Raw genomic sequence first — 15,147 nt, forward strand, 5'->3', positions numbered from 1 at the left:
TGACAACCAAGAATGGTGGGCGGGGCCTACACGAAGCCCCGCCTCCGAGAACACGGCCCTTTCTTACATTGCGCACGCTCTGTTGCTCGCATCCGGGCAGAGCAGTGCGCCTGCGTACTGTCGGCTGCGCATGCGCAGTCGCCGTGTGGCCCTTCGGCTCTCGAAAGGCGAGTTCAAGGAGAGAAGGGCTACCCTGCTCAGGTCGGGGCTGCAGCCGTCATGCCGGGGATAGTGGAGCTGCCCACTCTGGAGGAGCTGAAAGTGCAGGAGGTGAGGCTCGTCCGGAGGACAGGCAAGTGGGGCATAGGGCTGCAGCCTCCCAGCGTTCCCTGGGCCCCGGTTCTCCCCGCTCCCCGCCCCCCAACAAGTACAGAGGTCGACCTCTGGAAGTCGTCTCCGCAAGTCTGGGAATCACCCCTCCCCCCAACCCCGTCCTGCAGTGGCTCTGGAACCAACCTGCTTCTCCCTGCTTGAGTAATGTTGGTACTTTTTCTTAAGCACCAACCAGGACCATTTCATTTACTTTCTGTCACTAAATATTCAGACCTCGGTGGGAAGTGAATACAGAGCCGCAGGTGCTCACAGTCGTGGGAGAGAGACAGTCATCTTAAAAGAGTGTCATTGGTGCCGTGGTAGAGGTGCAGAGTGTCTAAAGTAGAACTAGGAAGCTGCAGAGAAAAGATGATAATCCAGAATGAATCTGGCAATAGTCCTGGACAGGTGTTTGGTAATGGGACTTTTGAAGCATTCATGTGTTCAAGAGATATCGTTTGAATAATTACTATACGCACATACAGTGGGAAATGAGACATAGTCCCTAATCTCAAAGAGTTTATAATCTAAAGGGGTGATAGACTCATAAAGAGGCAATTACAGTAAAGGTTAGTGACGGCTATGATAAGTAAAGTACAATACAACAATAGTTATGCCATTATCAAGCCTTTACTAGATGCCAGGCAGGATGCTAATTACTGTACACACATTCATTGAATCCTCCCAGCAGTCCTATAAGGTGGGATATAATGGTCTCTCTATGTTATAAATAAGGAAACAGGCCCTTAGAGTAGAAGTGATTGCCCAAGGTCACATAGCTGTTAAGTGGTAGAACTGGAACATGATCCCAGGTCTACCTTGATTTTAAAATCTATGCTTTTAAACTACTGTATTATGGGCAAAGGTCAAAAGTGAGAAAGCTTTGAAGACCCTTGAATGTTTAGGGAGCCAAGTGCTGTTTGACATGACTAGTGTTGGTGTGACGCAACAGGTGTTGAGCCTGGTGAGATACCTTTGGCTGAGGCAGGATTAGGAAGCAGCTTCCACAAGGCCAGACTAAGGAGTTTGGACTTTATCTTCTAAGTAGGTGGTGGGGAGAGGTGGAAGATTTTAAGGCAGAGAAGTGTCATGGCAGGTCTGGGTATTAGAAAGGTCAGCCTGAATTGGAAGAAAGGGAAGGCAAGACTAAATATTATGTGCCAGAAATTATATACCAGGCACAATGTTAAGTGTTTTATATGCATTGCCTAATTTAACCTTTTTAACTGCCTGTGAGAATGGTAACTAATATTTTCCTCAGATAAAGAAATTAACTGTGTTCAGGGGCTTTATAGTAAAGTGATATTTACTAAGAAGTGAAAGAAGGGGGTTCCTGCCATGGAACCAGTCATTCTTTTGTTTCTGGTCTCATTGAAGCTGGTTTTTCAACATATATATATATATATATATATATATATGTATATATATATATTTTTTTCCCTTAAACTTTTTATTTTGAAATAATTTCAAACTTACAGGACAGTTGCCAAAATAATACAAAACCCATACAGAGAACTTTATTCCACCCCCCCGTACTCAGATCCACCAGTTTTAACATTGTGCCACATTTGCTGTATCTGTCTGTCTATCCATTGATCTATCAGTTTTCTAAACATTTGAGAGGAGGTTGAATATATATATCATGCTTCTTGAACACATAACACTTTCCTAAGAACAAGGATGTTCGCTTATGAAACCACCTTAAGTATACTTATCAACTTTAAGAATTTTAACATTGAAGAAAACTTCCCTTTTCTATCCCAATTTTCTCATATGTCCTAATAATGTCTTTTTTGGCCTTTTCTCCTCCATTATTAGATCCAGTCCAGAATTATGTATTGTATTAAGGGTCATTGTCTCTTTAGTTGCTCTGTCTCTTTTTTTTAATTGTGGAAATGTATATACAACATAAACTTTTGCATCTCGTCCACTCCCAAGCATACCATTCAATGAGATTAATAGGGTCATAATGTATGCTTACCACCATCCATTACCAGAACTTTCCCGTCACTCCAAGCAGAAACCCTATACCCGTTATGCATTAACTCCTCATTCTCCCTCCCCCCACCCCTGGTAAACTGTATTTTACCTTTTTTAAGTTGCTTTATTTTTAGTTCAAACTTTAATTTGGTTCAGCAAACATCTGAAGTTGTTCTTCATGCAAGTATTCTATATCTGGAATAAATTTGCCTTCATGCACATTTAGTTGAATTGAGAAACAGGTAACTACATAAATAAGAAATTCCGAACAATGTATGATTAAGTCCTATGGAAGAGGGGCAGATGTGGTTTAAGAGAAGAGAATAGGATTTGAAGTTGTTTCTAAGATCTAGGCCTAACTGCTTGGTCATCTTGGTTTGTAAGATGAAGTGATTCCAGCTGAACAATTCTGAGGCTGTAAGGAAACAGTGAAAGCACTTTTTGGGCATAAGAAGTGGCATTTATTGCAGAGATGGAGAGAAGAGCTCTCTGAGTGGAGGGAAGGAGATGGGAAAATGGAGGGGACCAAAAATGGGTTCTGGGAATAGTGAATTCAGTGTTTTGAGAGAATAGCAAATAGTCCCATTTGAAGTGTGGTTCATAAGAAGACTGTTAAGATAGTTTTGATCTAGAAGGCTTTGAATATCCAGTGAGAAGTCTAGACTTTATTCTGACCTTATTCTGCTGTTAAGCCTGAATACTTGGAAGGTTTTGTTGTTGATTTGTTTTAATAGCAAAATAAAATAAGAATTGTAAAGATCACTCTAGCAGCTCTGTGAAGAATGGATTGAAGAGAGTAAACAAAAAGCAGGGAGATTAGTTTCAGTGGCTGTTGAAATAGTTGAGGAAGAGGTTAAAGACCCCAATGTAATTAGTGACTGCTAACAGAGAAGAAAGAACAAATATATCTAGAATCGATCAGACTTGGCAACAGATTAGATATTGGAGGCAGGAAAGGGAGAGGAGTCAGTGTCAGATTTGCAACTTGATGATAGGATTGGGGAAGCCAGAAAAAAGAAGCAGGTTTGAGGGCAAGTTAAACACATTTTGGGCCTTATTGAGTTTGGAGTTATGACACATCCCCATGGAAAAAGTAGTCAGGAGCTTTGGGCTGGAAACTCCTTAGACAAATTAATGTTTTTGAATAACAATAAAAATAATGGCTAATATTTATGATGCGCTTTCTATGTATATGTGTAATAACTCATTTAATCCTCGTAACGGTTCAATGAGGCAAATACTATCATTGCCCAATCTACATTAATTAAGTAAAACATAAGACATATTGTAAATCAAGTACTATAAAAGGAGGTGCCAACAGGTTTTAAGGAAGAGAGAACAGGACTGGAAGATGGATGGGTTGTGGATTGTTAGACTTTCTTTGTCTCATTTTCCACACCTGCAGACTGTATGTACTAAAACCTGCTGTGCAATGAGTTGTTGTGAGAATTAATGAGGAAGGACGTTGAAATTCTGTAGTTCTTTGAGACAAAAGGAGCTGAATGAATTTGAGAGGATATTCATGGTAAGCAGCTGTGAAAGGATGTTGTTTCTGTTGTAATTCGTTAGTCTCAGTAAAGAAGCAGGTGAGGAGATGTGTTGATATCTGAAGTTCTTTGCCACCTCAGTGATGGTGAGATAGTGGGAAAAGGCCTGAATGGGAGGTCAGAATCTCTGGGTTCTAGTTCTGGAGTTGCCACTGACCCCTGTCTCATCTTTGGCACATCTCTATTTTTCATTACTTAAGAAATAGATTTGATGAGTGGCTCTCATCCTTTATTTCCTGTAACAGACATGGATGGTGTTTTCCATGCTTAATAGTATGGGTGTACCTAGATTTCGATAAGACTTCCATATTTCTAGGGAAGTAAAGCAGATAGTGATGCAGGCTTTTTTGTCATGGTAGTCATGAAAACATTTGAGTAATTAAGTCAGCCATGAAGACATTTGACAAATAAATATAACTAATTTAATTTTTTTAATATATTAAACTTCCTAAAAAATTTTAGTATGGATTTTTATTCATCCAGCTTTTTACTTTATGGGTAAAAAAGCAAGTAAATGTGTACCACTCATTAACCTAAATGAACTATTTTATTATTAAGAAAACTACAGTACAAAAACTTAAAAGATTAACATAAATATATTAGAATCGTTTTGGTAAATTTCGCCTGCATCATAACTTTACCTTTGCTTTGATAATTATAAGTTGTGGGATTATTAGACAGTCATAACTTTATCCTCTTCTTCCTTTAGTGTATAGATGAATTATTCTCTTCATATTCCTTTCCGTCTATTAATTTAATCTAAGCTGGATCAAGAGCACACACACACAAAACAGCTGTAGATTATTCTCATGTATAGAGATAAAAATTCTTAATAGGATACTTGCAAATAAAATCTAGTAGTGTATTAAATTATAATACATTATGACAGACTAAATCTTATTTTAGAAATACAATGGGTCAGCTTTATAAAGTCTCTTAATTCTTTCTATTTACATCTAGCAATAATTGAAAGAGCTTTGTGATCTCAAAAGCACTGTAGATCATAAAGAATTATTATAGTAACCCCTGTCTTTAATTTTCATGGTAACATCAGAATACCTTTGTGTTCCCTCTGTTTTGACCAGCATGAGGCCAAGTTGAAGAAGTGACATCCTGATTCATAATTCTGTGGTCTTTCTCCCATGGTTCCTTTTTCCAGGTGAAAGTCAGTTCTTCTGTGCTTAAAGCTGCAGCCCATCACTATGGCGCTCAGTGTGATAAGCCCAACAAAGAGTTCATGCTCTGTCGCTGGGAAGAGAAAGATCCAAGGCGGTGTTTAGAGGAAGGCAAGCTTGTCAACAAGTGTGCTTTGGACTTCTTTAGGTAAAAATCTTTTGGCATCAGTGCCTATTTGGTTGAAACATCATGGTATACATATCTTGGTGAATGTCCTGCTGATTAAATAGAAGGATGATTTTAGTGACTGATTTTAGTAGGAAGTACATAGGCTTTGAAATCAGATGGAACAAAGTAAGCCCTCAATATATGATATAGTTATTTTTGATTCTGTCTGGCAAGTTCTTTAATCTCCATGAACATCAATTTTTCAAATGTATTTTAAAAGTCACATAAAAATGACTCAACATAATGCTTGTTAGCAGGCATTCTCTGGTTTGTTATTATCATTACTACAGAGCACAGAATTATGGTGGAAAGAAAAGTGTGTTCAGAATCATGTTTTTAGCTAGGCCACTGTGCATGATACTATACATAAAAAAATCCACATCTGAATTATGTAACCATATTAGTCAGAACTCTATTATAAGGGAGAGATACTCAATTCAAAGGGGTAAAGTCTGGAAATAGATCTGGCACCAAGCAGGGTGAATCCAAGGGCCTAACTAATTTCACAACTACTTGGTGTCTTTTTGCTTCTCTTCTACCCCCAGTCTCTTAGTTCTGCTTTTCTCTGTTGACGTTTTTTTTCAAAGAAAGTCTTCCCTTGCTGTGGCAAAAATGGCCACTGTCAACTCCGAGCTGCTATTCTGTTTGCTTAGCACACCTCGACGGAGTGCCATTTCTCCCATAGTTGGAGCAGAGGTTTCTGGTCTGAGCCTGATTGGCCTGGATGGATGACTTTATATGCATATCTTTGAACCAGTTGTGTTGCAGGTGATACAATGATCTGATTGGCCAGGCCTAAATGGGGGTGGGTGGGTAGAGTTAGCTTTACCCAAACTACATTGCTGAGGGAGAGGAGTTGTTCCCCAAAGAAAAACAGAAGGACGTTACAGAAGAATGGGGAATGACTGCTGACTAGGCAAAAACCACAGATGTCCATGACAGTGATGGTAGAGGGAAAATCCAATACCTTAGCACAATAGCTGCTTTCTTGCTTGCTTGCGTCTGCTGTCTTTGTTCACATGCTAAGATATTTTTGTAGGTATAGTCATAATGTATGTACAATTTAAAATTCATTTTTTACTTGAAACTATTGGGAACATTTTGTCAAGTTGTCTTTATGATTATCATTTTTAATGGCTATATAATATTTCATCAGTGGACAAACCAGCCATAATGTTCCTGATCAATACCTGTTATTAAATATCATTATTGATTCCAGGTTCTTCCTTCTTGAGTCATGTTAAGTAAGATTGATGAGTTGAGAGGCAGTTAGATTTCTGGAGTATGGTAAGCATGCACTCCATAGTTATTCCACTGAGGGAAGGAGGTACTCTGAATTTTTTCCATTGCCTCCAATGTGGTGTTTATGTAAAATAATGATATTTTATTCTTGCTTAAGTCTGCCTTTTTCTGATTATTAGCTAGATTGAATGGTGAGAGAAGGGGAATTTTGAAAAATAACTGAAGCTTATCCCTTTTATGCACTAAAGTTACTTTTTCCCTAACCATTTTTGATTGTCGCAAATGAACTATATACTACCCTGCTTCTTGACAGAGAGCACCAAATATAATTTACCTTTCTTCTTGATGACAAGGATTAATCTCTGTTTTTGTTGAATGTATTAGTAGAATGCAGACCTTAAGCTTTCAAGGAGTGTAGGGCAGTTTACCTCTATAATGAATAGCCCCAGGATCTTCTTTTTAGTTTATCTTTGTACTTGCTTTTTGTAATTCTGTCTTCTCTTTGCCATCTTCTGTCACCTCTCACTTCTATCAAGATGCCCATCTGTGATTGTGCCTCCTTCTCTTCTAAATTTGCTATGCTGATAATCTTTAGAATTGGATCTAAAGAAAAGAATAAATAGGCCTCGTGAGGAGCTCCCCTCTGAGTAAAATACATGCTCCTTAGGATTTAATCTTTTAGCATTTCTTTTATTTGTTTTGCTACATAAAGAAATTAGTTTTTCACCACAGTTGCATGGAGCTTTGAATAGGAAGTGAGATACGGTAGGTTAGTATAGGCTGGAGTGAAATAGTGACACATCCTAGAGTAATTTGGGCAGATAATAAAAAATATATTTATAGCCTCCCCCTCCCCAGCCCCGAGGATCTGGGGGAAGGTGCGGATGTGTTGGGCGTCCTCACCTGGACTGGTGTTGATGTTGTCACAGGCATTGGGACTGGCGGTTTGATGTGCTGAGCCCTCGAGCATGGGACTTACCCTTATGAAGCTCATTACCACAAAGGAGAGTCTAAAGTTGTATGTAATGGTGCCTAAGAGTCTCCCCTCTGAGTACCTCTTTGTTGCTCAGATGTGGCCCTCTCTCTCTCTAACTGAGCCATCTCGACAGGTGAACTCACTGCCCTCCCCCCTATGTGGGACCCGACTCCCAGGGGTGTAAATCTCCCTGGCAACGCAGAGTATGACTCCTGGGGATGAATGTGGACCCGGCATCATGGGACTGAGAGTATCTTCTTGACCAAAAGGGGGATGCAAAATGAGATGAAATAGTTTCAGTGGCTGAGAGATTCCAAATGGAGTCGAGAGGTCACTCTGGTGGACATTCTTATGCACTATATAGATAACACCTCTTAGGTTTTAATGTATTGGAATAGCTAGAAGTAAATACCTGAAACTACCAAACTCCAACTCAGCAGTCTGGACTCCTGAAGACAATTATATAATAATGTAGATTACAGGGGGTGACAGTGTGATTGTGAAGACCTTGTGGATCACACCCCCTTTATCTAGTGTATGGATGAGTGGAGGAATGGGGATAAAAAACTAAAGGACAAATGGGGTGGGATGGGGGGATGATTTGGGTGTTCTTTTTTCACTTTTATTTTTTATTCTTGTTCTGGTTCTTTCTGATGTAAGGAAAATGTTCAGAGATAGATTGTGATGAATGCATAACTATGTTATCATACTGTGGACAGTGTATTGTATGTCATGGATGATTCTATGGTGTGTGAATGTATTTCAATAAAACTGAATTTAATAAAAAAAAATTAGTTTTTGTTCCTCAGAAACCTATTCTGTTTATATATTTGTTACCATTTGAAAAGCAAGACTGTGTATTTGAGGTTTGAGGTCTGGTCATCCCCCACCCCCTTTCTGGTTTTCAGTGTTTTAGAAAGAGCTAATCCTAACCTAACCCTCCTTTCCAGGCAGATAAAGCTTCACTGTGCAGAGCCTTTTACAGAATATTGGACCTGCATTGATTATTCCAACCTGCAGTTATTTCGTCACTGTCGCAAACAGCAGGCGAAGTTTGACGAGTGCGTGCTGGACAAACTGGGTTGGGTGCGGCCTGACCTGGGAGAGCTGTCAAAGGTAAAAAGGCTTGCTGTTGGTGGTCTCACTCTCTGACTAAGGGGTAGGGTAAAGGCAGGAATTGGTTAGAAAAAGGTCTTTTGTGACTATAGATATGATGTTACAAATAAAAATTTACCAAACAGGTTACTTAGTGAATGATTATACACAATCCAGAAGGGGGTTTATTTAATAGAAATAATCCTCTAAATAGATCTTCCAGCATGAACAGGTTTATTTTTGGTTAATTAGCTAATTAAAGAACAGCAGGGAGCAGAGGATGATAAATTAATTGTTTGGGGGACACTTTCAATTGAAAACATCTTGAGATTATTACGGAGTTCAGTGGGAAAAAAGGATCAGATTTTTCAGGAATGTACATAACATTAAAAAAAATGCCTGCCGTTTCCTTCTTTGTTGAATGAGGGATAGTCATAAGGTAGAAGCAGCTGTAAACAACCAGAAAAACTTTCTTAGCTATGGAGCAGTGTGCAGTGACCAGTCCTCTGCTGGGAAAGGTCATTTACATTCTTTCCTGCTGAATATTTTTCCTGTTAGTGTTTATACTGAGCTAGTACTGTAACTTGCAAATGAGCGCAAATTTAAATGCAATGTTTTCCTCATGATTCGCACATTCACATTTTTTGGACTGCTAGTTTTTCTATTTAAATACTTGCCTTCGTGTTAGGAATGTAACACATGAACATATTTGTAGTGGACCAAAACATAACTTCTTAGTCCAACTTAGTACTTTTTCTTTTGATGTATTCAAGGTTAAACACCTACATTTTAAGGTTATGTTGAAACTACACCAATAGAGCATTTCATATCATAATTAAAATGAATGTTAGGCTTTTTGTGGCCAATTAATAGTTGGTAAGATTTGTGATATTATTTATTACCACAGCCTGTTGTATAAACTATGCAGAGTTAAATATTATTTGCTTGTAAAATATTAGCCAATGTCATATTTTGATGTATTTCCTTGGTTGTCACCAAAAATATGTTCTTGAAATATTGAAACCAATGTCTGTGTGTTAAATGTTAACCAGCAAATTGTCTCATCATGTTTATGAAGATGTTTAATGCCTGTGCAGAAAATAGTAAAATATAATGGCATAAAAACACCTTTCTCTGAAGGTGATGTGATGTCCAGGTGTGAAATCCATATGTAAATGAAAAATAAATGTTATTTGTTAAAGTTTAAAAAAAAAAAAATACATGCCAGTAGTTTAAAAAGTGTGACACCACCATCTGTTGAAACAACAGAAACAGAAACCTGCGTGTCTTTATTCTTAACTCCCCACTCTTTCTCCCTCCATGCAGTCATCAGTTCCCATTGATTAGCATCTCTTGGGATATTTTTAGAACCTCTCACTGCCCCTGCCACTACTATCTTATTCTTGGATAGGAGTTTTTAACCTGGGCTACATGAGTTCCTGGGAGGAAAATGGAGATTAATACAGACTTTAGAAGACACTGCATCCTCTGAAATGAAGGAATTTAGGAGACGATTACATGTTTATTCTAGGAGTGATCTGTGTGGATGATAAATCTTATGTCACTTTCTTTTTTCAAACCTTGAGCAACTTCCCATTGCTTTCAAGATAAAGTATCCTCTCTCCTGTCTTGGCACACAAGGCCCTCTATGATCCAACCCATCCCTACTTCTTGAGCTTCATCACCATCTATTCTCTCTGTGGCAGCACAGGTAGCAAGGCATGGAAGAAAACACTCAATTTTTGAATGGAGACAGATCATAGATTTGAATCTTGGTTCTGCTACTTAATTGCTTTGGGATCTTGAGGAAATTCGTTAATATTTCCAGTCCTACTGCACATGGAAAATAGGGCTAATAATCCCTATTTTTCCATGAGGATTAGGTTAGAGAACCTATGTAAATTCTCAGCATTGTGCCTGGCACGTAGATCCACAATTAATGCTAGTTCTCTTCCATTTATGTCTAGCATCTGTGGATAGTTGATAAGCTTGGTCATTGGTGGAGGAATGGCATAACAAGTTTTGTTCTGGTTTTTGTATGTGGCATGATTATCTTTTCTTCAGATACCTTCTTTTTTTTGCACTGAACAGTTGATAGTTGATAATTCTGAGTTGGAAAGTGGTAGAACTTACACATTTATCAAAGAAAACTATCTTTTCTCATTTCTTTCTCATGAAAGGAATAACTCATATAATTAAGAAAGCATATTTATGCCTGTGTTTTTGTATTGAAATTAAAAAACTGTAAAATAAAAAAAGTCTTAACTTTTTGAAAGTGTATTGCTTTAAGAGAATCATCGTTTTTATTTACACTTAAATTCAGTATCCAGACTCAGTTTCTGAAAAGGTGATAATCAGCTGGATAAAGCCTAAATTTTGACTTCATTCACTTTTGCATTCTGTGTTTCCACTGGACTGCCTTTCTCTGCTGTATTTGCCTGGTGAATTCCTACTCACTCTTCTAGTCTCAGCTCAAATGCCATGTCCTCTCCAAAGTCTCTGACTTTCCTATGCAGAATTGCTTTCTCTCACCCATAATCCCATCATACTGCTGAAAATAATAATATTAAAAACAACTTAAAGTACCTAATATACATCAGGTATTTTATGTATATTATTCCTTTCATCCTAATGATGTGCGATACTAATAGCTCCATTTTACAGATGAAAACTTGAAGGTTAAGTAAACTGCCTGAGGTCATTTATCTAGTGAGAAATTTGACCACAAGCCTATATCCTTTTCCTTTTTGGGGGTGGTACAGAAGAGGAAGTTGCTTTATTGTCTTTGATAATAAAAGTAATACCTGTGCATCATGAAATATTCATTTAGAAGAAAGTAAAGATCATCCTCAGCCCACTACCCAGAGGTAACCACTTATAACTTTTCGGCATATCCTAGCCATACTTTTATGTGTTGGGAGTCCCATGATAATTTGTTCTTCATTGGGGTCTTTTAATTACTTTTAAATTAGAGAAACATTTTTCTAAATTTATTTCATAGGTATCTTGGGTTCTTTAAAGCTCTTCAAATGTCAGCTGGAGGCATTTGGAATTACTTGTTAAGCAATAAGGAGTCATTAATGATCTCTAATCATGATGGACAGATGGAAAAACTGCTTTAAAAATAAACAAACAGAAAACCTCTCTGGACTTGTAGTCAGAAGACTTGGGTTCCAGCTCCAGTTCTGACATTAACCATCTATATTTATCTTAGGCAAGTCAACCTCCCTCATCCTGATCTGTGAACTAGAGATAATACAGTCTCATAGAGTGGTTAAAATAATGGTTGTGTGATTGTATATACGAATGCTCTGTTCACAACAAATGGTTTCTGAATTTATACATCTAGAAAAATTAGTTTGGTAATATTATGCAGGGTGAGTTCAGACCACTAGAGTAGCAATCAGAAGACTGTTAATAACTTTCCTTTTCTCTGGGCCTGTTGCCTCACCTTTAAAATGGTAACAGTTTCTGCTTGAGTTCCCGATTGGGATTTTTGTGACTATTGGGATAATGTGGGTGTAATTATCTTCTTCTCTGTTGCTTTAGTTCAATACTTCATCATCTCACCTGGCTTATTGGCTCAGCTGCCTAATTCTGGACTTGCCCCTATCCAGTCTAGCTTCCATACTTTCCAGCCTACAGAAGTGATTGGCACCTTTGTGTTCAGGTTAAAAGTCAAACATCTTTGCATATCATTCAGTACCCTTCATCACCTGGACCCTGCCTACCCGTGTAGCATGTTATTTAAAGGTTCAGGCTTTGGAGTAAGGCACATCTGCTTTTGCGTCCTAAGTTTGTCTACTATTAGCTAGGTGGCCTCAGTGTGAATTTCTACAGTATGACCCCATCAGAGTTTGAAGATGAAGTGCAGTAATGTGCTTGGCATCATTTCTAGAACAGTGAGTATTTGTTTAGGTGCTTTATATCTTGCCACTCTTCATGCAACCTTTGCTTCAGCCATTCTAAACATGTGCCTCTCTGTCTTCGTATGTACTGTATTGTCTGCTTGGAATGCCCTTCCCTCCCTAATCTTCCTGGCTAACTCCTGCTCATCCTTCAAGACTGAGCTCAATGTTACCTCCTCAGAAGTAACCCATACCTCCAGCTTTTAGATGCACAGTCTCTGCTCCCACAGTACTCAGTTCATGTCTCAGTTATGGTAATTATTAGGTTAGGAAGTCTTGGTTAATACTCTTGTCTGTATCTCTCACCAGACTGTGAGCCCTTGAGGACAGTGTGTATCTTGTACTACCAAAGGGAATGACATAGATTAAACTTTTGTAAATGTTTATTCAAGAATTTTATGAGTCTCGATTTGCTGAGGCTTTAAACTAGGGTAGGAGTTTGGATGGCAGGAAGAGAGAGGAAACATGCAAAGCATGTTTATGGTCACATATTGTTCACCTGACTTTCAACTTGGCTTCTTTCCTCTTCACCCTTCCTAGGTTACCAAAGTGAAAACAGATCGACCTTTACCTGAGAATCCCTATCACTCAAGAGCAAGACCAGAGCCCAACCCTGAGATTGAAGGAGATCTCAAGCCTGCCAAACATGGCAGCCGTCTTTTTTTCTGGACCATGTGAAGATGGGGTCCATTCACATGCCCAGACAATGAGGGATGAAAACTCCCATGAAATTTGCATGGACTGATAGTGTGTTCTTTCCGGGATCACAAGTTAACAAAAAAGTTAATTTATGTGTCTTGGCAGTTATTCTATACCATTTCCTGGCCATTAAAAACTTTAAAGGAAACAGTTGTATTTTGTTATGTTTTATGTAACCTTTGGCCTTTAAAGATAGCTTTTTCTTTTTCTTGTGTTCCTGCCTGTTTCTCTCTTTACTTTAAGCAGGCCTTCACCAGTGTGGCAGGGGAGCCTGTTAGATCATGGAGAAATGACTGTGTAAAGCAAAGGTTTTGTTACCTGAGCAGCTCCTCAGGGCCTTTTTGTGTTCACATATTTTGAAGTCTCAACTCTTTTCCTATCTAGCATCTCAGATACATAGATTTCCCTAAAGGTCATACAAGGGAAGCTTCCAGGACAGGAGAAATGAAGAAATGTTGAACCTTGTGACTCAGGGCATAGGAGGGGCCTCCTGGCTGGGTCTTAGGCAGTCTTGCTCAAAGTTTCTTAAAGGACCAAACTTCCACCACTTCCCCTCGATATCCCATCCTCAAGCATTATAACCCAGATGTTTTTCCTGATAGACAAGGGACAAGGAGGCTGAACTCCCAGCTCCAAAGCCAGGAAGTTGGGAGGTCTGAGTGTCAATTCCAACCTTGGGTGTGTTCCTTAACCTCTTTTAAGAGGTTGAATTTGTGGACAAACTAAAGGGAACATGCTTATCTACCTCCTGGGCAGGTTAAAGGCTTGCGTGTTTATAAATCTCTTTGGTTCAAAGCATTATGTCTTTTTTTCTTTCATTCAATTCCTTTTTCACCATAGGCTATTTCCTCCACATCTGACTGTGACTTTACACCTTTTGGTTGTGGCCCTCAAAGTGCATATGACCCTGCATAATTCTCAACTCCCTGGGCTTTGGTTTCCTATTTGCAGTGCTCTAAAGTGTGAAGTAGTTGGACAAGAGACTTTCAACAGGCCCCTTGAACGCTGCCATTCTAGAAGTGGGCAGATTGCTGTGAGGCATTAGGTGAGGCCCAGGGCCTGTTATCCAAAGTGTTGGCATGTTTGTTAAAAAGCATAGCATGATCTGACCCCCAGTTGGAAGAATTTTGGGTGAGCCTTACTCCTTCCTACCTGTTCTGCAAAATTTTCTTGGCAGCTGCCTTTGCCTCAGATTCTCCAGTTTAATGAAGAAAAAGAGTAAGTTCTTGTGTTTTTGAAATGGCTGAGGCAATGTCCATTAACCTTTTGGTGGCCAAGTAATTGGAAGTCACCTCTTGTGGGTAGTTATGAGCATGGCTGTAGACTGGCATTTATGTGATACCTCAAGCTACATGTTGCTGCCTAGGTTCGTTCTACAAAGGAGACTGAGACTTGCATAGATAGCAAATGCTCATTGAGCACATGTCAAATATTGTGCTAAGTGCTTTACATGTATTAACTCTTTCGGTGCTCAGAACCTTTTGGAGGAGGTACTGTTATGTGTCATGCCCATTTCACAGATGAAGGAACTAAAATTTAGGGAGAGGCTAAGAAGCCCCAGTCCTCTTATATAAGAAGTAATAGACGTGGGATACAAATAAAAATTGTCTGGTTCCGATGGCCACACCCTTGTCCTTCAGATTTATCAGTGCTTCTCAGTCTTGGATACACAATAAATCACCTGGGGACCTTTAAATGCTGACATCTGGATCCCATCCCCAAAGATTCTGATTTAATTGGTCTGAGGTGTGGCGTGGACATGGAGTTTTTCAGAGTTTCCCAGGTTATTCTAATGTGCAACCCAGGAGTAGGACCACTGATTGATTTTATACTTGAGCAAGTAGGTCCAGGAGGCTGTGCTAGCAAGTAAGTAATGAGTGGCTAAGCTGAAATTTAAACCACCCATCTGATTCCAGAGCTCAAGCTCATATTCTGAACATATACCAGTGAAGATCTTGTTAAAATGCAAATTCTTATTAAATAGATCTGGGATGGAACCTGAGATTTCTAATGAGCTTGTTGATGCTGATGCTGCTGGCCTGAG

The 15,147-nt window shown here is 39.0% G+C and overlaps 1 protein-coding gene across 1 annotated transcript; it reads left to right on the forward strand.

Moving 5' to 3' along the window:
• Positions 1-119: 119 nt before the first annotated feature.
• NDUFA8 (NADH:ubiquinone oxidoreductase subunit A8) lies at positions 120-13,255 on the forward strand. The gene is made up of 4 exons (XM_037798373.1): positions 120-270; positions 4,999-5,162; positions 8,352-8,517; positions 12,945-13,255. Exons 1-4 carry the CDS (start codon positions 220-222, stop codon positions 13,080-13,082), a joined length of 519 nt encoding a protein of 172 aa, XP_037654301.1. The 5' UTR covers positions 120-219; the 3' UTR covers positions 13,083-13,255.
• The last annotated feature ends 1,892 nt before the right edge of the window (positions 13,256-15,147 follow it).

This window comes from Choloepus didactylus, chromosome 10 (genome assembly GCF_015220235.1).
Source record: "Choloepus didactylus isolate mChoDid1 chromosome 10, mChoDid1.pri, whole genome shotgun sequence".
NCBI lineage: Eukaryota > Metazoa > Chordata > Mammalia > Pilosa > Megalonychidae > Choloepus > Choloepus didactylus.

Coding starts and splice junctions, on each gene's coding strand:
- NDUFA8 (XM_037798373.1), top strand. CDS start 220: ATGCCGGGGATAGTGGAGCTGCCCACTCTGGAGGAGCTGAAAGTGCAG. Junction 271..4,998: donor AGGAGCTGAAAGTGCAGGAG/GTGAGGCTCGTC, acceptor TCCTTTTTCCAG/GTGAAAGTCAGTTCTTCTGT. Junction 8,518..12,944: donor ACCTGGGAGAGCTGTCAAAG/GTAAAAAGGCTT, acceptor CACCCTTCCTAG/GTTACCAAAGTGAAAACAGA.